The sequence below is a fragment of the Pomacea canaliculata genome, linkage group LG4 (assembly GCF_003073045.1).
Source record: "Pomacea canaliculata isolate SZHN2017 linkage group LG4, ASM307304v1, whole genome shotgun sequence".
Classification (NCBI taxonomy): Eukaryota; Metazoa; Mollusca; class Gastropoda; order Architaenioglossa; family Ampullariidae; genus Pomacea; species Pomacea canaliculata.
The window spans coordinates 27,270,193-27,298,143 of record NC_037593.1 but is presented as its reverse complement, the minus strand read 5'-3'; the positions used below and the strand labels follow the sequence as shown (position 1 = coordinate 27,298,143).

General features: G+C 44.1%; 1 protein-coding gene across 6 annotated transcripts; it reads right to left on the bottom strand.

The window, feature by feature from the left end:
• Nucleotides 1-42: 42 nt before the first annotated feature.
• On the bottom strand, nucleotides 43-27,859 carry LOC112561166 (E3 ubiquitin-protein ligase RGLG4-like). 6 transcript variants are annotated; one of them, XM_025233472.1, is made up of 3 exons: nucleotides 27,716-27,858; nucleotides 19,853-19,958; nucleotides 43-4,046 (listed from the first exon to the last, which is right to left on the bottom strand). In XM_025233472.1, exon 3 carries the CDS (start codon nucleotides 4,017-4,019, stop codon nucleotides 2,976-2,978), a length of 1,044 nt encoding a protein of 347 aa, XP_025089257.1. In that variant the 5' UTR covers nucleotides 4,020-4,046; nucleotides 19,853-19,958; nucleotides 27,716-27,858; the 3' UTR covers nucleotides 43-2,975. The 6 variants fall into 6 exon arrangements, with proteins under 6 accessions (XP_025089257.1, XP_025089253.1, XP_025089254.1 ...); XM_025233468.1 differs by lacking the exon at nucleotides 19,853-19,958 and having other exon boundaries at nucleotides 27,716-27,859; XM_025233469.1 differs by lacking the exons at nucleotides 19,853-19,958; nucleotides 27,716-27,858 and adding an exon at nucleotides 21,984-22,348.
• Between the last annotated feature and the right edge of the window lie 92 nt (nucleotides 27,860-27,951).

The window sequence follows — 27,951 nt, the reverse complement described above, 5'->3', positions numbered from 1 at the left end:
TTTCTCATCTGGCCCCTTGGGAAAATTAATTGCCCACCCCTGTGCTAGTATAAGTAATTAAACTTACTGCTGTCATCCCAGCCTCAGGTGATAATTGCTGGAGTACAATCACGTGGTGTCCTCCCATTCTCAGGATAAATGGATTCTCATAAATGTTTCTTGCTTACAGTATATTGTCAGCAGGTTTATATTCAGCATCTGCTGTTTGATTCATTTAAGAACTCATAAAAATGGCAACCATTTTTGAAGTACATAAATCGTACTAAGTTATCACCAATAATTTCAATTATAAATTATGCATGGATGGAGTACTTACAGTCTTCATTATACAGCACTTTAAATAGTGACAACTACCCAAAGGGTATTGAGTTCTGCCCTTCACAGCTAACTCAAAAACAAAAGTAAGGCGTGAAGTGCTGACAATCCATACTGTTGCATCAAAATGCAAATGCATAGCTGTCTACAGAAAAAGCTATTACAGATTATGAAATGCAGCTCATTTAGTGTAATCAGTGTTGGTAGGTTTTTCCCAACTGTTGCAAAGCAATACATGTATACAAAATTCCTGATACAAAGTATTCAACAATAACTAATGCTCATGTAATATTGTCACAGAAAAATGTTTGAAGGTTATGCACAAAATGATAAATTATTATGGATGTGAAGCTGAGGACAGATGCAGCAGCAGCTTTGCATCATCACAGTAGATATCAATAGTAATATACCTCACAAAGCTTTGTGGCACTGACCAAATCAGTAACAAATATTTGAAAATAATTGCTAAACAGAAATTTGGCAACTGTAGCACTGTTTTGTATAAGTATTCACAGGAGTTATTGTAAGACATTTTATGTATGCAGACCATTTAAAAAGTACAGGCTGGACATACTGAAGATCAAAGAATGTGTAACTTTTCACAGGTGATTTCAAGATAAGTATATCAACCTTTCTTAAAGCATGTGTAGTATCTTTTGAAGATTACAAACGGTATTACAAACTTTTTTCTTCCAGTAATCTGACTTGTTCAGTAGGTTACAAATGACCACTGTCATTACATCTGCATAGATGAAATTAAAAAAAAAATTTGCAGTTTACTGCATGAAAATTTTGGGGCAGGGTGGATAAGTTGGTCATTCATCACAGACAGGACATGTTAACGTCCAGCAACCAAGTTAGTCTCTGTACAGCAGCAAATCAATAACGGGTATTTAGCAGGAAGACTATCTCTAGACAGAACATTTCTCACAGATCATGAAATGGTGGTTATTCGTTATTGTTGTGTACCTCAAAGCTGCAGTTGATCTATAACTTACTGCTAAAGAAGAATGCGGAAAGAAACTAACGAAAATGCAGAGCTAATGATGGAGAATTGTCCAAATTAGAACAAATTTTATGTTTACAGTTAAAAATTGTTCAAAGGGTCAACAGCTTAAAAACTTTTTTTTGTTCACATCACCATTTCCTGCACCTGGTTCCTCACTCTGGTTTTGTACGTTGGTGGATCGAATAACAGAAGCAACGAGGTTCTGGCTGTTCCAGATGAAGGATCATTACTACAGGTGTAACGGTTTGACAAGATGGCCGGTCTGTCGGTAAAAGCCAAAGCTGATAGTCATTCCCAATCTGCAAGGCCACCACGGTAGCCTTTTCCATGGCCGCCGAAAACCAGCACGGCTCCTTGCATTAATCATTAATTGTAATCGTTTATCATCGATGTCCAGCGACCTTCCGACACCAAGCACATCCAGCGTGTCACAAACATGATAACCCCGACTAGTGACCTCAATCTCTCTTCCCAGCCCCTCTAACCACCTCGCTACTACACTAGGCCTGCGAATAATATAGTACAAACGTAAAATTTTATTTCTCCGTGTGTAATGATTTGGTATTCCCCCCCCCACTCCAGACATTTGTTTATAAGGGAAAAAAAATTTCTGCCAATGCCGGGACCCGCTCCACAGCCCTGGGCCGAGGTACTGACCCCCCATCTCGTCAGGCTTGGCTCCATCTTTTCTGTAGACTACACCCCGTTTCTTCAATTTTCTCGTATACTGCGATGTAAATGAGTTAAATCAATGGAGACTCCTCAAGTGCCCAGGGGGAGTCATTATCTCGACCACATTCTTACCAGCCTCGATTTTTATATACAACTGCTTTGAAGGAAACAGCCATCGCCTTTCTTTTTTTTTTTTTTTCATTATGTGAAATGTAGCCGAATGGTGGGATTTCGGACTGACGATAGCAACCGTGCTCAACAACGTCCGTGCTCCTTCTCTGACACGCTGTCGTCTGCCCTCTTCCAATTTCTTTTACGTCCTCCGTTTGTCGTCATCTTTTTGTCGTCACCTTATTTTGACGTCACACCTTATGTCATTTGAACAAGGAACTTCCCAAATGACATCCGGCTTCTACGCAAATATAATTATTCTAGCTTGGTTCAGAGCAGTATACACTCAATAGCGAGGGCAGCAATGGACCAGGCTGAACAGGATTTGGCGCAGCAGCAGCATCAGGTGTAAAGACTGTACCAAGCACAGACTGTAAAGTCCCTCATACTCCCTATCCTGCAGTAGGGGAGCGAGAAGTGTCTCTGCTGAAACGGAAAGACGATTCCAGGCATGTGAGAAAACTCCTGGGAATGTGCTACATGGAACACACAGGCCAACGATTTTGCAGGAAGCGCGATCGTTAACCCCGCGGGACTCCAGTTCTGGGATGGATGATAATGATAACTCGCAAAGACATGTAAACTTGAACACCTCCTCCTATCACCACACAAAACAAATTTAAAAAACCCCAACAAAACACTCCTTTGTAAACACAGAACACACGGGAATGCTGATTGCGGAAGTCTTGCAAAATAAATTAAAACGTTTTGGGAGATGGTTGGGTAAGGGGAAGGGTAGGTATTAAGATAAAAGCCTGTACGAGTAAAAAATAAAGCTTGTAAAAAATTGTTTTCTGTCGTACTATTCCTATGGAACTTTTAAAGTCGCTTTTGTCGACAGTTTTCTAATGTCTTGTTCCGGCTCTGCCTCATTGTCCAGGTAACCAAGTGCCCGGATGGTCTTGTACTGGTCTGGTATTTCCATCATCACGTGCAAGGCCAAGCAAGCGTCCGGGTTGCGCCGCTTTGCTGTCACCTTATGGTAGTTCACGAACTGGAAGTTGTCGAACTGCCGCTCGGGAATGCGGTCGTCGAACTTTTCCATTGCGTCCCAGGGTCCATCACCCACGCCGACGACGACAATGCTAAGCGGATAGAAGGAGGCCTCGATGATGGCGTCCACCGTGGGCCCGTACTCGTTGACCTGGCCGTCGGCGATGATGATGAGAATGTGGTAGCAGGCGCGGGCCTTGACGATCTCGATGGCTTGTCGGATGACTGGGGCGAAGCTAGTAGGGCCCCCTAGCGTCAGGCGCGGCACCAGCCGCTCGTAGCGTGCCAGCACCTCGGCGAAACCATGGCAACCGCTGGGATGCGTCGTGAAAGAAAAAGCCGCATCACCGCCTGTGGTCTTGTCACCAAAGCCGAAGGCTGGGATGAAGTTGTCGTTGTCAAACGATTCCAAGGTGCGACCAATGATGGAGATGACCTTCTGGTAGGGATTCAAAATCTTGCCAGGGATCACGCGGTGCAGGCAGTTGCCGCTGAAGGTCTTGCGGCCCTGCCACTCGTTGCTGGCGCTGAAGTCGACCCCCAGGATCAGCTGGCAGCGGCTCAGTCCTGCCCTCTTGCAAGCCTCGGCCACTTCCCCAAAGGAGGAGAAGTGGTCCTCAAAAGCGCAGAAGTTCTGGTAGTCGCCCAGGCCAAGGATGGACATAAAGCTGCTTTGTCGGCTAGACGACCAGCGGCTACTGCTGCTGCTGACGGAGGTGCTGAAGCCGTTGGCCAGGTGACCGGGGGTAGGGCCGTGCCGCGTGGTCGTCGGGCGCTGGGGCCGACGGTTGTAGAGCCACACCAGCACCATGAACACCACGTTAGCGCAGATGTACAGGAGGCAAGGCACTAAAGACATGGGCCGCCCTCACTGCAACCATCCGCACTGCAACAAGATCATCATCATCCATCATTAATCATCCATCATCATCATCATCATCATCATGCTGACAACAGGCGTCACAATCACCATCTAAGGGTTAGCCACTACTTTAAATGTAAAACATTTTCTGTATTTAGTCTTCATGCAGACTCACAATTTGTTTTTCCTGCTGTGTGCGAGTACAGATAACACAATATATATTCCGGATACAGCAGAGAAGATCAGAGTGTAGTGTTTTTGTATATTTGATGTGTGTGACTGGATTGGTGAAGGTGCAGGCACATCGACCGCCTGTGAAACATTCTCCGCTCTTATCTTCCAGGCAAGCTGTTGTGATTGTCCTTCTAGCGTCCGGCTGACAAAAGACCTGACGACCGTTTTAATTGCATTGCTGATGCTGCTATTGAAAAACCAAATCACCAATCAGGGTCGGAGTCTGTTTGTCCACGAGCCATGATATAGAATGCTCAATCACACCAGCAGGTTCCGCGTGACACGAATCGACTTTCTGAGAGGAAAAGCCAAATGGAAGGCAGGTGAAACGCGCGCCAGGCGAGTGTCCAATGCACTCGGCATCAACTGTGTTACCGAGTGCTACATCAAGTTTTGTCCTGTCCGGTCTCTCGTCCAGTCGCTCATCCATTCCCTCGATCAACCATCGCTCAGTGAGTCGATCACTCGTGCGCTCACTCATTTGAATATTTATTTACTGGAACACGCATCACAACTAGATCGCTCATCCATGATCGACTGTCTACTCAGCCACGATGGACTGGCTGGCTGAATCCACTCACTCGGTGTTTCAGCCGCTCTTTCTCTGGAGCATGCACGCACTACGCAAAGGGAGAGAAATTAAAAAAAAAAAGCTGTTAGCAGGTAACTGACAGGTGAAACAGGAAGATATATCATCTGATGACGCCGGTCTATATGTTAACTTCAGGTGTTTATTAGGACTACTTGGGCCACCAACATTTAAGGGTATCCCAACCACAAACATCCTGACGATGGCCCCCCACTGTCAACCGTAACACTAACCTTCTTTCTTGTTTGTCCTCACGTGGCCGTGAGTGTCACGTAACGTAGCAACCACGTTATCACCTGTACGTGATACTCGCGGATCTGTGCAGCCGTGGAGCACTGTTGCATACATGCATACCCGACTGCCGAATGCCACCCATAGAGAGGCACAGAAAGTTACCAATCACACTATCTGCCTTATCGCACGAAACAGACTTTGAGGACTAGTTTTTGCTATCTACACTGAACGTGTCATGCTTCCCACTTTTGACAGGTTTTCCTCCTTCTCTGGTCTAAGTAACCGAGGTGGGAGGGGTGTGCTGTGGAGAATATCTTCACCTCCACACAGGAAAGGGTTAGTTCTCTTTCCCACGCGCTGTACCATGGACACTGCACTATTTCTACTTGAATGTACCATTTCTCTTCCAGCTGAGTCTACTTGAAGCTTGCAAGTCCGGGTTCATAACCCACCCCTTTAATAAATCTTTTTCACTTTATCAGTTATTCATCTTCGTCCCCCGCACTTGGTTTATGTCTGTCACAATGTCATCCATCTGCTGACGATTATGTTTCGTGTATCGTTGACTGTCGGTTTGTTTGGAGTCGTTCGTGTGCACCGGGGTGGAGCTCGCCTACACGCGGGTAGATGCTCTATACAACTCAGTTATTAATATTACCTTTATGACACCCTTTTCCTGTACCTGAAAAGTTTTGATATGATTTCGTCTAACATTAAATCAACAGCCTCTCTCTGACGATCAGAGCAAGTTTTTCTCTTCGGTCTGTATCGGTCACTTTGTGAAGCGATCTCCATCTCGCGCGTGCGCCCACGTGCATGACGGACACATGGCGACATTACTGCAGTCTCTCAATGCATTCCGTCCACCTATCATCAAGCAATCAGATATGAAACGGCGGGTGTGGTAGTACCTGCTGTGCGTGTCAAATGTTCCGACAGCAAGATTAAACTGTTATTAAAAACTCGCTCTGATCAATACTTCATGCAAGAAGCACGCTGTCCTACAGATGGAAAAATGACTCAGCACCCAGTCTGCACCTAACAGCCGGTGGACCTCTTAAGCTTACCAGACAACATCATGTCAAATCGAAAAGAAACGACAAGAAACAAGGCAAAGATAAGTTCAAAGGATAAGTTCAGAAATATCCGGATTACCTATGCGGGAAGAAAGCAGACACCCTCCTCCTTGCCACAAACTTGCACGTGTGTAAACTTGAACACAGATTCCTCAGAGTCCATCATTTCAGAATTCCTTTCTGTTGTTGAAATTTTATATATATATTTTTTTTTTACATTTGAGAATTCTATTTCCGTTTTAGCTGGGTTTTTTTTAACGAGTCTCATCTACCTATCTTTAAAAATTCGTTGTGGTTCAGTTTTTAAAGTCAGCCAGCAGCCAATGCAGCGCGGCAGAGAGAAGTTGAGAATAAAGTATGTAAACATGTAAGCACAGCCAGCTAAAAGTACTCCGCGAACACAACCGAGAAAAACGATTTCTCAGCGGGAAAACACACCCGCTGTATTAGAAGAGCCCCCACTGTAATGAGACTCATTTAGTGCAAAGCCACAGCTGGCAAAGATCGACACGACTACATTCAGTAACTTATTTATCGGCAGAGGTGCATGTGAAAGAAGTCATTTGTCCTCGCCGAGCTCTCGGATCCGCGAAGCAGAGGTGTTATTGAACAAAGCGTGACGAATGATCGGGCCGAGGTGACCAGCGAGGGTAGAAATTACCCAGGACCACAGCCCGGGTATGACCACGCGCAGGAAAGCCTGTCAATCTCAAAACAAATGTGTGAGGCGGGCGTTGACAGCTACCATGTCCATGTGCTCCCCCACAATGGCAGGTACCAGTCAAGTGACGAATGACTGACAATCTCATCAGCAGTAGACGACAACCACCGAGTTCTGTCCTGGCTGTGCATGGAATCTAACCAAAGATGGCAGCAGATAAGCCATCAACTTTGACACAAGTGAACTCACGACTCTTCTCACCCCCATCCAACGTTGAAGCATCGCTGCTTCAACTTCATCTCAATGTGACTCCTCCACAGAGACCCGATTTAAGTACATGCTCGAGATGAGTTATGGAACCTCTTCCACATTGGATGTATTGAAAACATGTTTAGGGTGCGAACCATTCAATAAATGTACAAACATGCTTAAATCGTGTTACTGTTTGAATGAGTTATATGCTATTATAAAATATCAAACACATTTCAGAAGGAAGATTTAATGATAAATTGTTGCATCAACGAGAAGCACTTGTACAAAATTCCAGCCGTGCACGAACAAATTAAACTATTTGGCAAGAACAGTTATATCAATGTTGCATTAGGCAAATTATTGTTGCGACCGGCATCTCTCACACAGAGGCCGACATGGAAGAAGTCAAGGAGACAAGGGTTGTTTGTTTTTTTGTGATCACACACAGGACCACCGAGAGCCAGCACGGACCCAGGGGCAGACGACCTTTCCGGGCTCATTGTCATTGTAATCGTAAATTATTTTCCCATCATATAATAATATGCTTACAATTCAATAGTCACTATCTACATTTCAGTCAGTAACGCAATATAAACTGCAAACATTAGAACAACTGCACTATAATTACATCACTACTTGAACATAGACTTGTTTACACGTGAGGGCCTAGTAAATGAGGAAAAATGATATTAAAGGGGGAAAACTTGCAGTACTGCGCTCCACAGAAAAAATCCCCAGGGTGAGGAATGTTAAGTCAACATTTCTTTAAAAGGAAAAGAAGGAGGAAAAAAATCTACTGACCGAGGCCAGGCCCCTTCTCAGTGACGGGCACGGGTACACCAGACCTCCTGCCCCCCACCCCACACCCCGTCAGGTCTGCTCTCACACAAGCTGAGCGACATGGAGGGAGAAAAACGTTTGCATGTTCTCCTGTGACACAGTGCAGTTAAAAACGTGACCCACGCTACCCTCGTGTTACCCTCGACATACAAATGTCGTCAGGCGTTAAGGAACTCTAGCTCCTGTACAGAAATCCAATTTACACCACGGGTGACACGATCCACCTGTGACACTGACTGGAAAGTTATTAATGTATTCGGGTACAGGTGCCAAAAGCTCATGACATGCTGAGGGCCATTTAATTCAGGTACCAGTCTAACGGTCCACCCTGCCTATGATCTTTGCTGCGATCAACAGCAACATCCTCTACAGTTTCGACCATCTTCATTCTGACATTCAAGGAAGCCGAAATCTCTTGACAGAAAACCACAAGAGAAATAAAAGATAGACCAGAAGATAATCACATTAATCACACTCGAGGTTTGAAGTCAGTGTGACAAAAATAATAATAATAAAAGAACTCTGCGTCGATCTTCTTTGATTAATGTCTTTGATTGTAGTAAAGGTTTTTTTCGGTTTCCTTTCTTTAGATCGAGGGCTAGATGTAAAGAAGAAGAATTTTTGCTTATTCTGTTACCCTCGTCAATAATGATTTGTCATTTTTTTTCTCTCTCTCTAGCAGTGACAGATTTCCTATGCATAGAATTTTTAAATTTGATATTTCGCTTGAACCTTTATTAATAATAAACATTTACAAGACATTCCAATTCGATTTAGGATCAGTGCTTCTGAAATTCACACTCATGAATATAAATATTCTGCCCCAGTTCAGTTACTCAGATGCGAAATCATTTGGCCTGGCTCGGCCTCAGGAACTCAGTAAATCAAGGAGCTGTTTTCATAGCAATAAATTTATATTACGTGCATCATTATGATAACAAGGTAAATTTTTTAGGGACAAGCAAGAAACGTTCATTACGGGATAGACAAGTATGCTTCCGGTCGGCTGACCGCGGCCTGCATTGTGGTGACTCAGAGAACAGTCAGTGCCACACAGGTTGCGAGTGTACATGTTGCAGCAGTGTTATCAAACTGAGGTGAAACTAACCCTTGACCAAATATACTTTTCAGTCTATAATTTTGAATTGCCTGCGAATGAATAAAATATCCAAATGGCCATTGGAGGAAATAAAGGTTCCCCACTTCTGACCTAACTCCAACTTACTTCGTCAGCACCAACTTCTGAGCCCGTTGGTAGCTGACCCTGATGGCTAACCCATCCAGTCCAGAATGCGAGGTTCAAATACGCAGTCTACCCTCCGAGGTTCAAATACGCAGTCTACCCTCCGAGGTTCAAATACGCAGTCTACCCTCCGAGTTCTCGAGACCTTTTCTCTCGCCAGTCCTGTTGTCGAAACCCAACACCACTGCGTCGCTCGGCGCGCTGAACATCAAACAGCGAGGGGTAGTGTTGACGACGAAGCCTTTTGCTTTATCATTATTTTGTTTTTGGTTTTTTTTCCAGTTCCTCCCGCAGCGTCGAATTGATAAAATGATTGTGTCACCGCGATGCTGGGGAACGCTCGTGGGGGACATTGGGTAGCAAAAAGGATGTAGCGCGTGCTGCAGCTGAACTAGGACGATGAGTGTTGTCCGCCTCGTCTTCGCAGTTCGTAAGGGATGACATAATCAATGAATCTAAGCACACAACTCTACTTAGGGCAGACAGAAGCGTGACCATGCACCGATAAAGATGGCGAAGGCTGTGTCAATGATGTGACAGCAAGACGATACCCGATGAGCTGTACTGTTTGATACGTGCACGCGCAGAGCAATGGAGTGGCCTTGTTGACTTGAGCACTGTGTCGCACGATAACCTAAGTACTCGGGTTCACTGCTCAGGTTCTTCGCTGATGTCTACCCGCTTATTACATAACAAGAACGAGGGTTTTATCTTTCTTGTCACTCGTGCTAAGAAGGCTATATTTTGAATTGAGCTCTAATCCTTTTCTTGACTTTTTAAAATTTGTAGACAGAGGAAGTAAGAACAAAATAATACAATAATAACATGCATAAGCACGAAGAAAACGACAATATACAGTGGACTATACAAGTAGTAATGACAACAATAGTGCATATTTATGAAAGTTGATGTACCTACAGACTTGATACAGGATTAATCGGACAGAGAGATTGAGCGGGGCAGAGGCGAGATGTGAACCGATGGACGGTAGTCACGATCTTCACAATAATTGCTTTATCAAGTCTCGCTGGCTTCATACGATAGAAGGCTGAGTTCTATATATACCCGCAGGATCTGGCGACTGCTAATAATAATATAAAAAAAGCATGCACGGAGGAGGGCAAGAAAGTACAAGGAACTAACAGCAGTTCGCCCCGTGCCAGCCTCGGCTTTGTGTGAAGAACACGATTTGGGAAAGTGTGTAGTTGGGTGGGACACTGCTGGGGTCTTCTACACTGCAATGTTTGGGGATGGTGGACTGTGCTTGGTGTCTTCTCAGTGGGACATGTTGGGAGCGGTGTCACGTGCCTGCTTGCGTGCTCTCGATATTGCTGGGTCCTCCTCCTCCTTCCATGTATATGTGCGGTCGTCACCGCGGTGTCAAACTTGCGATTGAGACTGGGGTTATGGCAGCGGTTCTCAACCTGTGGGGCGCGACCCCCTGGGGGGTCGCGACGTGCCTACAAGGGGGTCGCGAAGGTGGTCCTTTTTTTAAAAGTTTCTGATACCGGTATTAGTGAAATTAGCTTAGATTGTGTAACCGAGTGGTGAGGGCGATCAAACTCCAAATCTCTTCTCCCTATTCAAGTACACTGTTTCGGCATGCAGTGACTTCTCACTTCCAAAACTCAAAACACAATCCCCCTCTCAACAATTAAGCCTCCAATCTCCCTCCTCTCGCCTTTTGACCTCTCTCTCCCCCATTCTCTCATCGCCGACTCCCCTCTCCCTCTCCAGTCACCTCTCTCTTTTTTTTTTAACATCTAAAAGGCAGGCATTCAGGAAACGTCCATCATTCACACCCTTTCGCCCTCGCACGTGCTCAGTCCAGTACTCTAGGTCCCTGACAGAAGGCCATGACCAGACAGTGCGGGGTGGGGGCTGAAGAACAACCGATGGCTGCTGCTAATGACATATTTATCGGACATATTTGAGAAGCTGAACGTTGTGAATACTTCTCTACAAGGGAAGGACACCACCATATTACAAACAACTGACAAGATGAATGCTTTCGTCCGAAAAATTTCGTTGTGGACGCAAAAGATACGCCAAGAAAATATTTTTGATATGTTTCCGTGCTTGTGTAAGTGCAAGGCTGACAACTTGAATCTTGATCAGGTGAAGAATGTAATTATTGCCCATCTAAACGGACTGCAAGAAAGGTTTCAGCATTACTTCGCTGAAATTGATGTGACTAAATACGAGTGGATTCGTAATCCATTTCTGGCTGATCCTAGCACAAGCGGGTTGTCCACGCAAGAAGAAGAGCAGCTCATCGACCTTTCGAGTGACCAATCCCTGAAAATGGTCTTCCAAACAACACCAGTGCCAACATTCTGGATTAGCATCAACGGTGAATATCCTCTCCTTTCTGAGAAAGCAATGAAAGTTCTTCTGCCATTTTCAACTTCGTATATGTGTGAGCAAGGATTTTCAGCATTGGCAGCACTGAAGTCGAAATACAGAAATCGTGTGGACGCAGAGGCTGAGCTGCGAATAGCAGTGGGTACGAACATCGCACACAGGTTCGCTTCTCTATGCAACAGCAAGCAGGCTCAACCTTCTCATTAATCAAAGTGAGTGTCCAATAAAATAATATTTATTGGCACCGCAGAATTTGCTTTAGTAAAATTTCATTAACAGTTATACTTCTTGCAGATACGAACTTTGTTCTTCCGTTGTTGATTTCCTCGACGCGGCGTTCGAGGTTAGCTAAGGCTCCCCACCTCTTCCACCGACCTAGCTGGCTAAGGGGGGTCGCGGACGTACCGGTGTTCGTCAGGGGGGTCGCCACATGTAAAAGGTTGAGAACCGCTGGGTTATGGTTTGTGATTTGCTTTGCCGAGTGGCGTGTTTTCGAAAAGTGTGGGGGTGCCCCGGGTGAGGACTGGAGCACAGAGCACTGATTATGGCTGGTCTTTGTGACCGTTGCTGTTTACTGTGGGATCGGCGTAATGTTCAATATACTGCTCCACTTCCTTGCCATGTTCCTTGCGGGGGACTGGGCGGAGACATTTTGCATTTTTATTTATTGCTACCATTATGCTCTTTTCCTCTCTCTCTCGTTTAGGTTGGGGCTTTCCATAGGAAGAAAGACGATGACTGTCCGTACGGACACTTTTCCTTGACTGGTTGTGATAATGCTGCCTACTCCTTTAAATGATTTTATTTTATTTTGTATGTGTCATGGGTGTTGAACTTTATTATCCATGGCAGCTGACAACATATAGGGTGTTCTTGACCTGTAGACTGTTCGGTTCTATCTCACGCATCCTCTCTCTATTTCTCTCTACCCCCCCCCCACCAAAAAAAAGAAGAAAAACTCCCTTCCTCATCTTGTTGGATAGCAAGGGTTAACAGCATTAGTATAACCATTTCGTACACTGTATTTCAAAAATCATGGGCTTGCTACGAATCGTTCCATCTCTTGTCTTAAGCACTCGGGATAGTGTCTGAGCCACACCCACTGGTGTCTGAATGTCGGTGATTCGTATATTTTGGGCTGCAAGTCACGCGCCTCCAATCAATCAAATCAGATCAGTACTTTTAAAAACACGAGAGCCCGTTAGGTGGCGCTGCTCCTTCCTCCGAAAACGCTTGAAGTGGTGACATTCCCATTACCCAGCTGGCGGCCATTTGTCTCACAAATATGATAAAGCCAGCTTCTTGTCTGTGTCACATTTTATTAGGAATGCTGGCTTTTCACGGACCGGCGTTCTGGTCTCCTCCCTGACAGCGGACTGCAAGAGGTCTTCCACGTGACTCCACGGCCGGTCAGCCACCAGTCCCTTTCAACATTCACTTTTAACAAAGAAATTTGAGGTTCATCTCTCGTTGCAGAGTTCAACATGAAGTTCACCTCCATAAAATTCGTTCATGGATTCTATTAACAGACACCCAACCACATCGTCCATTATCAGCCCACAAGAACTGACGAGAATCCAAGTGGAAGCAATGCTTTGCTCATATTCCTCGCCGCGGGACACTGTCATCGTATTAATTCCATCATCACCCTCTGGTCATCAGTTAGCTACAACAATAAATGTGATCAGTCCTTTTTTTCCCCCTGAAAAAAAATCAGAGTTTTGTATGAGTATGACCATGCGAACTCCTCATGCTAACATTAACTGAATCCACAAAACGTCACCAAAGGACAAACAAGATCGATGATAAACCGCCAATTCGTCTGAATCAGGGGCTCAGACCGGCACTCGCTCAGGCAAGACTATGGGATCGTCTGCGGAACTGACGGTGTGGCTCTTCCATGTGACCGGCCCCTGTCCGGTGTATGTACACACTGTGGTCTCCTTAGGCTCGCGGAGTCTTCACGATGTGCATCGATCAGAAAAAAGGTCGTGATGGACTGGATCGAGGCTGCCGGTTACAGCGGCTCGCAAGCAAAGACTGCGTGTGGTGTCGGATGTCAAGCGGATTGCAGGCCATGAGCTAGGTATTACACCTCATAGTCGACTGTTACGTGTGTGACATCACAGCTTCCCATAGTCGCCACCTCAAATCCCGCTCAGTCATGTGTAAGAACGTGACTTCTACACCCGTTTGGATGTTTTTTTTTTAACCAGGAAATTGTTGCTTCCTTGAGGTGATTTTGATGGAGAGAAAGGGAAAAGTAATGATGGGAAATAAATCCTGAGTACCTTAGCTAAGAAACCCCTCCTCCCGATGACCAGGCCTGAGACTTTCCCCCCGTCCAGATTGATGTGGATATTTTCCGAGATGTGATGTTAAGGCCGGGTATTGTGATTGTCCAGTGGCAAGGGCCACAAACGAAAGATTTTACCACCAAGATCAATCCCATCCACATCTCCCCCTCCCCTGGGTACCATCTTCATCCTACTCCGTACACGTTCATCGCCCCTGGCAACCTAACCATAGTCCTCCCTCCTGCGCGCCGCCATGACTTGCCAACTGTACTCCCTGTCCCCACTCTTGAGATATCCTTCTATTCTCGCAGACTTTCTCGTTGTTCCTGAGACGAAAGCAGTATCAACACATTGGAGCAAGAGCATTGCACTACTATCGCGTCACGATATGGCGTTACAGCCTGCGATATGATGTAACAGCCTGCGGTAACGTGCTGCCCCCTAGCGATACTTCCTGCGTCGAGCGCAGAACTCGCTCGGAAGATAAGAGGTCTCGTTTTACATGCATACGGGGTGCACAGAAGCCGCTTAGGTATTCGCTGGACTGGCAAAGCGTGACCGTAATGTTTCTAGTTTACATACATGAGAACTGCAGCTGAGAGGCTAGAGTCGGAAAATGGCGGCTTGCTGTGCTTACAGACCCCGACAACGACTACACGAAACCATTTCATCACAAATTTCATTTCACCACAAGACTTTCAGAACCCTTTGTACACAGTTGCATTATCCAGAGTGGATTGTAATAACCCTTTCGACATATCAGCGTCTCCCACCGAGCTTTACTCATCCTTTTAACCCAGCTGCATCTACCAGGCAGGAGTTTACGAAATTGTTCAATACAGCTGCATTTCTAAAACAGGATTTACTGACCCTTTTAACCCAGCTGCATCTAACAGGCAGGACTTTCTGAAAGAGTTCAATACAGCTGCATTGCTAAAACAGGATTTACTGACCCTTTTAACACAGCTGCGTCCCTGCCAGGGGGATACTAACGAAACCTGGGTCCCGGCCAGCTGCCTTGCACCGCTCCCACCACTGTTAACCGGCTTTATTCTTTGCTGGTCAATAATCCAGTTAATGTTCTTTCTACAAACTTTTTCCCAAAACACAATCAGCACTAGTATCTGAGCCACACACATTTCCGACAATCCTAATCACACCAGCACGATTTGAAAATAATAATGAGGGGGGAAAGTGGGACCCCCCATAGCCCCCCTCCCCCCCAAAAAAAAACAACAACCCAGGCAAGCTTGAAATTGAGATTGTCTGTTGCTGCTCTGCTCATTGGCAGCTGGTCGATAACGTTTAGATGAAGGGGGCCTGAAGTAACGGTTGCACCCGACTGTTTTGCAAACAGCGGCCTGGCGATAAGGTGGGGGAGGGGGCGTTTTTCCCTGGGATCGATAGCCTTCCGGGTGCAGAAGAGAGTGACGGGAAACCAAGGCCAGGCGTGCCCAGCTGTCTAGGAACGAGGTGACGAGGCTCAAACACCAGCAGGTGCTGTTTGGCGGCCCGCCAGCCATCCAGCACACGAAGCCGACAAGTGGGGGGAGCAGCTCACCGCGAGGGCTACAGTCAAGAAGTGAGAACAAGTCGGTGTCCTGAGGTAACCCGGATAAACCAAGGCAAGCATTTGATCCCTTAGTTATAAAGCAGTGACCGGACCACATAAGAATGCTGATGTGGCATTTTCCCCTGGAGCCCTGGCTATAAAGCAGAGCAAAGACCAACCTGAATGGCGGTGGTTGTTCAATCGTCGCTAATCAGCTTGTATCAGTCAAGATGAATCGTTTCCTATAGAACACTGCAAGCAAGAAACAGGCCTAACCCGTCCATTCGCCTCCTTTTCAATTACTTGACAATAAATTAGGTAGCCGTTATTGCTGGATGTGCAGAACCTCGAACTTTGACCTTCTGTACTGGGGTTTCCAGTATAAAATTGAGAAACATCCCCTGTGCTTAAAACTTCGTAATAACCAATGAGTTGACCAAAAGATGGGTCAAGAATTGAAAGGTCGGACTGGAACATACACACACTACCCAGTCAGCTCACTACCCTTCACACCCTCCCCCATACAACATGCACCCAAGTACATGTACAGTTCCGCAGATTGAAACTGGAGCGTGCTTTCTGCTGCTAGCTGTTGGAACCAATGGGACCCCCAACCAACAGAAAGCAATCACTTGTATAATACCACTATTACGAAAATGAGAGACGGACATCTACCCCTAGCCTTTAGTGGGTAATGTAAGGGGACACGCACAGTTCCCCTCATGGCATGAGACAACTAACTCTTTTTCTTTCCTTCTCCTTTCATGTGATTACATTTACTCAACACACGCTTAATGAAAGAGAAAAGAAAGAGGGTGGGTGAGTGGGAATAGGTGTTTTACGCCAAGTCAGCAACTAAGGTTATATCACTGTAAACAGATGTCACATGCTGAGAAAGAACAAAGTATCCGAGACGAGATTTGAACCCACGGATGCCAATCATCACTGTACTGGGGACAGGAACTAACCCTTGCGCCACCGCATCACGCAGAATGAAAGAGAGGGAAAAAATGAGAAAAAGAGAGAAAAAATGAGAAACATAGAGAAAAAGAGAGAAAAGAGAGAAAAGAAAGAAAGAGTACTGTTCAAGCAAGCATCTTTCCTACCCTCCTGTCACAGCCTCGTCCACAAGCTTCACGCAGTCTCGATTACAAAAAGATGTGATATGACTGTGACCTGAATATATTTTCATACATTATCATATTCGCTTTAAGCAAGTCTTCTTTTAGGCAGCGAAAGAGAGAGAAAGAGCCACTGAAGGAGAGTGTTGTTGAGGCTGACTGTAGGGAGAGATGGGTGGAGGTGAGTGAGACAACAGTGGGAAGGGCAACAAGTAAGAGGGGGGGGGGACAAAAAGGGGGAAATCTGAACATTATTGTGCAAACCACCGATCCATCACAAGAGAAGTAAAAATAAAACCAAGCGAAAATTTACATAACAAATAATTAAGAAAAAATGTTACCTGTTGGGAAGCATTAAAACAGAAAGGAGAAAGAGAGATTGTATTGGACTGTGTTCTTCAGACCATCGGTGAAACTGAGACCATCACAGAAGCTTAACGAGACGAAGAGATGAGGGAGAAGATAAATCCTGATTTTGTACTTTGCTCAGTTTTAGGCTACAACCTGCTTCTGAGGGAGGTGAGCAGGTCTGTTACTCGCCGTTTATGATGACTTTGATCCCACCGTGTTGTAGCTGTTGTACCTGACAAAGAGGTAAAAATCAATCAATCAATCAATCAATCAATCAATCAATCAATCAATCAATCAATCAAACTTGGGACGGGGTACTCTGACTACTCAGCTATATGTTCCCTCTTCAAAGCTTCTTCTCGCAAACTCAACTACCCTCATCCACTTTGACAATACCTACATGAGGTCCTCGTTGTTTTCAGCGAAAAATCCCCGAATAAAGTTTCATTAATTGCACCTCGGGGACCTATGTACTACAGAGTATCACTTTTATTATCTTTATGTAACCAAGATAATAATGTTACATCACGTGACGTGCATGGCTGACTTCCACTGCGTGACGAATGCATGGCGCCGCAGGAAGGCGCATCTAACACGAGAAAACAGTTTGATGAAGGAATGTCTTGTCACAGCCAACTATCACTGGGGTAGTACAGCGGAAACAGCAGTGTGAGAGAGAGAAAGAGAGAGTGTTATTGTATGTGTTTGTATTTATGGATGGTGTGTGTGTGAGAGAGAGGGGGGAGGAATAGAGCAGGAGTGAGAAGAGAGATCGTTCAAACCTCAATATTTCTTGCAGCAGCTAAACCTTGGGGGAGGATACAGAGCAAGATGGAGGTGAACTTTTGAGGAAGGTGTGGGCGCTGCCCTCGGGAGTGGAGGGGAGGGTGAGTGACCCGGATTACATCGGCGCCAGTGATCTCAACCCGCGTGCAGACGGCCGCTGTTCGATACATGGCGGGCCACAGGACTGCCAGTTCTCACGATTCAAGGGCCGTCCCGTCCTGTCGGTCCACTTCCTCTCTGGCCACAGACAAAGGCAGACATCGCTCCAGGGGCGGTCTCCAGTTTGGTAGTGGCCACAATTCCCATGGGCGCCAAAAAAACCTCTTAGATTGCATATTTATATCCAGAACAATTGTATCCACCTTCACTCTTGCATGAGTGTATTGAGAAATGTGTTGTGCGCTCTGATTGGCTCTTATTAGCACTTCCGCTTTGTATGAGATGCCACAGCGCAGTAAGACTGGTTGGTGGCAAGAATCATGGAAAACCAATGTGACAATAAAAGATAAGTACAGAAATGGCAGTTTTATAAGCTTGAAATAATACACAGAAATAATGATAGAAAATAATACATCCAGTTCGTAATTACCTAACTTTTAAATCAGTTTTTAGCTGGCTAATGTTTTCCAGACATTTATTCTTGATAAAAAAAAGTATGCTTTTCCCAAAAAATAAATATCCTTTCCATTTATTCTTTGCGCGTTCCCTAGGCGTCGTTCTTGCATGCGCGAGGAATACTCGAAAACATGAATTATCATAAATTTTCTTGGAACTGAAAGACTTTCCGACAACCATATGTCATCAAAGAACATCACACACATGACATCATCTCTCACCATTCATAAAATGCCTTTATTCCGTGAAGAAAATTGTTTCGCAATATTGTAATAAAACACTTTATGTTCCGAACATACCATTTTTAGCCCTGTTATTTTGCTTTAAGCCAGTGATGGATGTTTGCGCTGGTTTTCTTGGCTGTCTGGGGAGGGTAGGAGCAGACTTTTGTGAGGAAGTTGCCAGAATGTCCTAAATCTGTTGTATAAGCAATGTAGCAGCCTATGTTGGTTCTCTTTGCTCATTGGCAGTCTGTTGATTCGGCTTGTGTGTGGACAGTCACCGTTGGCTCAACGTATTTCTTGGCAGACGGTGTTGATTCTACTTGTCCTTTGTAGTCTGTGTTGAGCCTGCTTGTGTCTTGGTAGTTCGTGATGATGCTTCTAGTCTTTCGGTAATCTGTGTTGGGTGTTCTGTTGCTGGTTGAGGTAGAGGTAGGTTCTTGGCGGGCTGAAGACTCAATATCACAAGCTTCCTGTTTGGACAACATTCTTTCAGTGTCCTGTCTGTCGTGTCAAACGTGAATCTGTCCATGTAACATCAACACAACAGTTAATATTTACACAGCACTGTATCCCCGAAACCTGGCTCAGTGCGCTTTTACATACACGAAGATTCAACACAATGTACAACATACTCACAGGATAGAGAAACTGGAGTATACGGAGAAAAAAATTCTGTTTGCGCTTAGAACTAATTAACCTTTCTCCAAGTATCGGTTCTCGATTGCATTATATAAAAAAATAATGATTCCTAAGTACGAGCTAATTAGTAATTCCACTAAAACCTTTAATGATATCCAATTCTTAAAAATAATCAGGAGTAGTACTTGTTGCACAGCACACAACTCAATTTCACCATCAACATCGATCACAATTCCTGTTTGTCCCATTTTCTTTCGCTTTATGTCCTTTCCCATTCCCACCGCAACCTATGGGCAATATGTCGATTTTTAAACCTGCAGAAAATTATTTCTGGTTGTCTTTATTAAAGAGTCGCATTTTGTAAAACTTCTTCGCTCGTCGGTTGAAAATAAATCTACAAGCCCGTTGTTTCCGGAAGGGAAAGAATTGCGATAACTATTCCCGTTCGCTTATTGCATCGCTCACTAAACGATGAATTGTCTTCTAGTTCTAAGCTACGCTTTCACGATCTCTGACCCCTGACCCTTCTTAATCCGAGAATATTATGCTTATACATCTCCAAAACCAATTACGCAGAAAAGACCTGAGCTGCAGTCTGATTACTGTTAAAACCGGAAGTAGCTTACAGGCCAAGAAGCCGATTAGACCGGATTAAATATTTCTCTCCAAGTCTTGTGCACCGAAAAAAGACCGTTTGTAGAGGCTAGAGGTGTGCAAGTAAAGCTAGCATCAAGAAATAGATGACATCTGACCTTGTGGCCAGAAATAGTCTCTGACGTCACCAAAGAACAACGGTGAGCCTTGACCTCAGTGGTGTGTTCTTCCCCTTCCCTTTTTGTGCTGTATTCTGTCGGGCGTCTGTGGATCAGAGGAAAGCTAAAGCATTCTTGAGCATGGACAGACGTTTCGCTTTAATCAGAACTGTAATATTATACAACATCTGTTACAACAAATATGATAAATTATCGTCTCTTGAAATTTTTCCTCGGCTACTGTAAACGTTTGTCTCACCCACAGTCTCAGCTGACACAGTTCATTATTTTTTCAAGGTAGCTCACGTGGAGAAGTTGTCGGAGGAAAACACATCTTACACATGAAGTTTTTGGCTAAAAAGAACCAATGGTATCTGAGCCTCAGTTTTAGGAAGAAAATTGCTCATCAGTCCAAAGATACCCGTTCCATATTTAAATAATAGCCATTAAAGCTCAACTCCTCATCCTAGTCTGCAGATTACTTAAGTGCTGGATAAAAATCTTTGACTGCCAGCACTCAGCGACTAAGCCAGCATCTTGACAGACAGAGTTAAAAGGTCATTTGTTGACGATATGCCAGCCAGAGGCTCGTCCTGCCGCGCGGCCCTCGACAATCGGCGGTGAGATAATCGTTAATCTATATCCGCCTCTCGTGCTCTGAGACAGCGGCTCGTCTCGACCTTCGCCACGCACGCCAGGTCATCCCCTCGTTTCTTGGTCTTATAACAACAGCGGGGTTTTTCTTTTAAGATAATCACTTGCGTTTTCCTTCCTTCCTTCTAACGTCTCCGTTTCAGAAAAGGCTTGAGTTCGCATAATATCTCATTGCCCATTTAAGGGAATGGGGTAAACGAGGCAGTAGGAGACACCATTGTGGTAACGCCGAGCTGCGCCGAGAACTATTCCTTAATTAATGAACTCGCCTTGATTTCTACATCAGGCCCTCAAGGATTTGGCCTGGCCAAGAAAGATAAAAAAAAGTCTCTTAAGCAGGTCGTAATCGATCCGGGTGTATGTAGATGATTTCAAGGAAATGACATAAGACCCTCGGTTACCTGTTGACAGCCCGGAGTTTGTGCAGTATATGTTTCTACAGGGCCGACACTGTCGGGCTCCATGTTGGACCTTGCTTGGACGCTGGCTTGTGTCAAAGGTCACGAGATGGCTCGGTTCGAAAATAGGCCATAAAGAGATGTCTCAAATATTTAAAAAATGCAGAAATATCAAACGCCCCTACATTGTGACACATTTTCCTCTTTCTGTCTCTCCCGCACGCACTCGCGTGTCCACAAACCGTTTGTCGTTTCGTCAACAAATGAAACCTGTCCTCATTCTTCTTGATAAGACTCATTTGCAGTGTAGCTTGAAGCATAGTTACGGCAAACAGACCCTCCAATTAAAGCCGACACAGCTTCGTTTTCAAACCAAGGACCAGACAAGAGATAGGACAGTCAAGAGTCTTGTACAACCACGCTATCACGGCAAGCCGAGACTTCCGGTCTCTCGCCTAACGAGCTTTTGGCGGCACTAGTAACATCACACCTGCACTGTGACACGCCACAGGTCGACCATGATGCCCGGATGGCAGACCTCTCTGACACTGTAACCCAGACGGTGACCTGAGACATTATGGTTAGAGCATGCTTGACTAATCGCAATCTGAGCTGTGAGCACAATTAGTCCAACTTTTTAGAATTTAGACCGCTGTTTGTAACAAAGCTGCCAATAAACAAAGAAAAGCCAGTAGGGACAGTTCAGAATAAAAAAATATAAACAAGTACCAGTGATAATTATGTTTGTAAAAGATATTGTACAAGCGAAACAAATAAAAAAATTATTAGCTACAGAATATATATAAATATAGCCTGCGGTGCGTGCGTACACACTTACACGCACGTGCACATCCCCCCATTCAGCTCAACAGTAGAAAACACTGTTTTTCTAAGTTGATTAAAGGGGCAAACACTAAACAGTTTAATTATATAGCAGCTTTAAAAGTGATTATTATTTATCGGGTAAGGTGTCGCCAAACACCAACGTTTTTTCTAACGCCCACGTGCACTCTCCCTCATTCTTCTTTTTTTCTTTCTCTCTCTCTCAATTATCCGTTTGACAGACATGTAACACTTGCCTAGACTCTAACAGCAATGGCCACGGAATAGATGGAGAGCCCCGCAGTTCACTAGTCAGATGTATTCTCGAAAAAGTCGCTTTCGCTGGCCCTGACGTCTGATGCAGTCGCCATTTCGGAAACGACCTCGACCACCGCACGAGGCAGCAAATTTACCGCCAGTGGAATAACTAAAGCTGCTGCAGTGGGATTCTAATCACTGTGATGTCAGTAAAGCCCGTGGTTACCAGGCAACCAATAAGCTTGGTGCTGTTTGTATTGCTATATTCCCGAAGTCTGTTGGACAAAATGAATGCTTCTTGCCAGCAACAACAGCTACTGCACACAGCTCAGCTCCAGCACCGAGATAGACTGATGCAAGCAGCAGAAGTGAGGATGAACAGGGCTTGCAGTCTGGCGATGATGTCAGGGGCCAAACAACTTCCTCTTCCTCTGTTCCGCAAGACACTTTGCACGAGCCTATGTCAACACCCGAAGACAGAAAAACACGAAAGACAAAGTACAGGATGACAGCAATTCTGCAGATACGATAAGAAAGTTCCTTTTTACACTAACACCAAACTAAAAATTCTGGACACAGATAGCTGCTCCCCCCTTCTCTCTCTCCCCTCCCAACAACCACATCTCAAATTCCTTTCACTGTTTGTTGAGTGAAATAACTTGATATCCCAACAGGTTGTGTTCACATGCAAACTCTTCGACAATAAACAAAATCATTGACATGAAACCTTTTCATGCTCAGCGAAAACGCCAGGTGGGCCGAACATTACTCATTCTTACATTTTTTTATTTCATGCAAGCTCCACAGAACATTATGGTCTTTCCAACTAGTCATGTCATGCTGATACGTGTGTGTGTGTGTGAGAGAGAGAAACAGTACAGCTGAACAAGAGAGATAAAGGGTGAGAGAAAAAGACACTACCAATCCCAATATTTTATTCAACATATCCATTCTCATTTGTCAAAATTTTTATTTAAAGTTTTATCCAATTAGGAAAATTGTAGTCTCTTGTTACATGATAACCTGTCTGGTGTATAATATGAGTATACCCTTCTAAGAGACAGACACGCAGACATGTAACTCACACTCATTCATACAATCATACAGACGCTGACAGGCGGACGAGGACAATTATTAACGAGAGAAAAAAACCCAGTCGATCTGTGTTAATGATGACCATTGGGTCTGCTATTATACAAGATCAGAATGGTTCCGAATCAGCACTGATATTGCTACAGACCTGCTAACAAATCTTTACACGGTCAGGATGCTAAAAACTGCTTATTTCACACATCCGACAAGTTCGTCAGTATGTCTACATCTTACTTCTCCACCTCCTTTTCAAAATCAATAAATCGCACCTGCCGAAACCTGTATTAAGACAGAGAAGAAACACGTTTATTGTCTTTGAACACAATGCTGACGTCAGGTACAGGTGAGCACGTGTCACTCTGGACAACACAAAAGACAACAAAGCAGCTTATAAGGCCATACTTATGAAAAGGGAAACTTGGACCAAGCTGCTAACTGGAAGAATTTCCAAAGAGCGCAGGCGAGCGTAATGGAAAATTCTTTTATCCTCAACCAGTTTTTGTCTCCCTTTGTCGGCCGAATTATTTGCCCTTGTGCGCATTCGGGGGAGCGGGCTTTATTGATTGGTCCACACCAGTTCTGCTTACCAAACCTAAGCTGACCACACAAATGCTTTAGAAAGAACAAAACCTCTTATCAGATAAAGTGTCCTTTGCCACAAAATAGCTTATGTCCTGCTTATTCGATTTTTTTTTAAATACTAAAATGGTGGTCTTGCCGAAATATTACCTGTTGTCCAGGAAAGTTCAACGAACAAATGACACACTATTAAATTATATATATAAATACCTTAAACTCTGCAAAGGCCTGCTGACTGTTTGATGTATGTGTCAACGCTGATAGCTATTAACCGCGGAAATTAGGATTAGTCCTGTTATCTATGTTGGATCATCAATGACAAATCCAGATAAGCCAGTCTGCCATTCCAATAATGCAAATGAAAAGGTCAGCAGCTGTGGTAGTCTGACAAGCTAGCTAAGTCGTCGATCTGATCATCAAGCCTCGCTTGCAGCCTGAACTTTGTCGGTCCTGGTGTTTGTTTGCACGATGACCTTTCATCCACAGACTCCATGCCGCAGCCATCTGCAATGAGACTAATGAGCAGGCTGTTGCTTTAATGTTTGGCGGTGTGTTCGGAAACACCCTGGAATACAGACATATTATCCTGGTCGAAATTAAATCGTGTTACGCGTATTAATTATTTCAAATGCCAACGGCTGTGTAGTTCGTCTGGGTTTGCCATCGCTTAGGTTTGAATTCCTGTGAATAAAATATGGCGGCATTAAAGAATTATTAAGTGAACGAGGGCCAGACCTGGCTATTTTGCCTCCGATGGACAACTGCTGCGTTCCCACCCACTAACCCCTTCCAAACAACCCCTGATAACACATTCATTAATGAGGTTGCTGTTCAGGGTATCAGGTTTGGGCGAACTAAACAGTCGCTTGGGCTCAGACCAGGGAAATTGGGAAGGCACGACCGGGCGACGGAAAAGAGAAAGAGAGAGAGAGCAAATGAAAAATATTGTATTGCCTGGGCTGATGTTATCAGTTTTTAAACTTAGCTTCATGCTGTATAACTGGCACTGAAGCGAAGAAAGATAAATATTGTACCGTATGAGATCATGTGAAAATTAATATCGCCATAAATCCAGGACATATCAATTGTAATTATTATTCTTGAAAGGCGTGACGGGCATCTCCAATAATATTTTTATGACAGGAAACTATGGGACTGTATCGAAGACCCTTAACCAAACTGGTTAAACTCAAGGTCTAGCGCCTTGTTTCCAGAATTTTAAAGCAGTACCCAGATCCAGTAGTTGTGGTTTTACCCTGGATCCTAAGTTATAAACCGGTGGCAAGTGTGCTCTACGGTAAAGAAACACGAAGAAGCGCCCACAGGGTCTGACATTGCTTTGAAACTTTGGAAACAAGACGATTTTCCTTGAGTTCACCATCTTTCCCTAGGGAAGTGACTTACTCTTGCTTCATAAGTACAGACCCAGCATGGTACTGCTAGTTCATTCTGTGTGCTAGCTAATCATTTCGTGTAAGACCGCCTTGGTGTAAATCTCATTCCGGAAGGACGGTCTTACATGGAGTGTCACAAGGAAAAACCAATCCAGATTGGGAGGATTCGACGGTGCCATGAGGGATTCCCGATGGCCCACAAAGATGGAGACAATTCCCACATATTCGTTGATTTTAGTAGACAGACAAAAGAAATTTTTCAGGCACCTCCAGTGTCTTAAGTCGTTTTTTTTCCCAAAGTCAGCAAGAAGTCCACCTCTCATATCCGATGGTGTTACTGGGCTAAAGGCGGACATCAGTCTGAAAAGTAACGGGTCTAGTGTCACAGACAATTTATTTGAATTTCCAAACAAGAAACTACATGGTTACTCTTTTCAAGAAATCCCTCTCGAGTCTGATGCAGTCCCGATGTGGTCGTGCAAAGGGCAGCTTCCTTCTTTGGAGAGGGTGGCTCGCAAGTATTTGAAGCTGTGCACCTCATCAAGATGTGATATATTTATGTAGGTCTCTGCTTTGTTGTCGCCGCTGATGTTAACCATGACTTTGGTCTTGTCAACCCTAGTCTCCATTCCATAAACACTGTCAGTCAGTGTGTTAATAATGTCTTGCATTTCGCTGTTGAGCGAAATTTTGAACGGAAACGATTCCGCATGTATTTATCATTTACTTTTTACATGAAACTGTCCATCACACTTCCTTTTTCTTTATCTAAGTGAGCATCACTACTTCAAGCATTCTTCCCAAGAGAGTGCACAGATTTTATTTAGCGATTAGATGGGTTTTTTGACACATTATTGAGTACACCCAAACTGTTGTGAAGAAAGAATCCTTCATTTTAACTTTCCAGGTTCAATGTTTTTTTAAAACATACCTCGCTTATGTAGCTAGACGCCTTAAATCAATCACAGACAGACAGACAGCCAGCCAGCCAGCCAGATAGAGAGAGTTGAAAAGTTCAAGCCACTTAAGGATTTCGACATTGCCCAACGAGGTAAAGAGTTCAAAGAGAAATGCTTAACCATTTAACAATAAAGACGAAAAAAATTCTTTTAAATAACAAAAAGAACTACCATCAAACAAGACCTTCAAAGAAGCGATCTATCTACATGTTCACGAAAAAATATGAAGGAAAAACTACAATATAAGAAAACCTATAAAATATAGTGATCTGTCCGCATGTTGAGGTGAAACAGGCTTCCTGAGATTAAAGCAACATCTGGGGTTGCTTATTCAAGACCAGCCAGCCAATCAACCTGAGCCCTGGATAAGTATACAAGATTATGTCTCGGCTTTCGCTTCCTTTGCAACAGGCTGAGCTGAAATTCTGTTTCCACGAAGGATGAGAGCAAAGCAGCGGAGAGACGACTGCGAAAAGGCAAAGAAAGAGATTCCTCATTTCCAAAGTTCGATTTTTATGAGACATCACAGAGGAATCAGTTAGTTCCCAAGATGTTAATGCCCATTTTGTTATTATTACATTTTTACAAATATTTGTTGTATAAATTGTTGATAAATATCTGTGCAGTTAGTTTACACATGCAAATACAACATCCTTCCACCCATGTACCCATTCATCGCCCCCGCCCACACACACACCAACATCAGGAGCAACAATATTTGGTATGCATCCTTAAATAAACATAAATAATCTGTTTGTTACAAATTATGTACAAAGTACATGTTCTTGGCACAATAATTTCGGTGTTTATTTTAAGTTATATGCTTTAACGATCATATCTTTACTTTTGTTTGCAAACACAGGAATAAACAAGTTCGACTATTCGAATACTACAAAAATAAACTTGAAGATTTTCTTTATCAGTTCTTTATGAGTTGAAGTATTTCATAAGTTGCATAAACGGACAAATATCTCATGTTTATAGTTTAGGAATTCAGGGTTACTACTGGGGACAGTGGGTAATTTATCCAGCTAACAAGACAATGGGAAGACAAAAACAGAATAAAAGCAGTCAAAAAGACCATGAGCAAGAGATGGTCTACCTGGTTAGTCTGCCTCTACAAACTTAAAATTGTGACTCCATGCAACAGATTGACCATAAAAGTGTCTGTTGTCCTGAATACAGTATGTTACAGGATGTTCCGCTGGTCCACACATGTTTGATGTTTATCAAATAATGCAAGCCACTACAACTTAATCTTATTAGCCATTTAGCTATGAACAAGAAACAAAAAATATTTTTAAATATGTCACAAATAAATCATGTTTACAGAAAAATACCTTATCAACATTACAGTCCACCCGGTATGTCATGCAAAGGAATGCGCATTGCATATTTAACTGATTCGAAATGTTTTTAGTTTGTCAACCCGTCCGGCATACCACTCCAATGAAACCAAAATGTGGAGGTAAAATTGTATGCCACATGAAGTTTTCCGATCAAAACAACATAAATCGAACAGGACACACTTGGGAAAGACGAGAACATCTGCCGAGTGCCGGGTAGTAGTAGCACAGAGGCAATCGATATGGTGGAGGGCTCGACAGTGTAGCGATCGCTCAAGGCCATCCCTCAACCTGTTGTTTACATCAACAACAACACGCAATTCCAACAAGCAGATTGTTTTCTTATTGACAAAACACCTACCGTTAGCTGTTCCTTCCAGTCTACCGCCTTGTCTAAGTGTAGACCCAGCAGCATCCTGCAGCAACCTGTGTCGTCTGCTCGCTTCCATTCTGTTATCGTTCCCGCGTGTCAGGGCAACTAATGATCACGTGACACGACCGGAACTAGCCGCCTGGACAACTGCTTGGGCTCACAAGCGTTATCTCCCTTCTTTGAGAAAGTAAAGCCTGCTGAACGATATTCTCTTTTATCGCATC

Coding starts and splice junctions, on each gene's coding strand:
- LOC112561166 (XM_025233468.1), bottom strand. CDS start 4,019: ATGTCTTTAGTGCCTTGCCTCCTGTACATCTGCGCTAACGTGGTGTTC.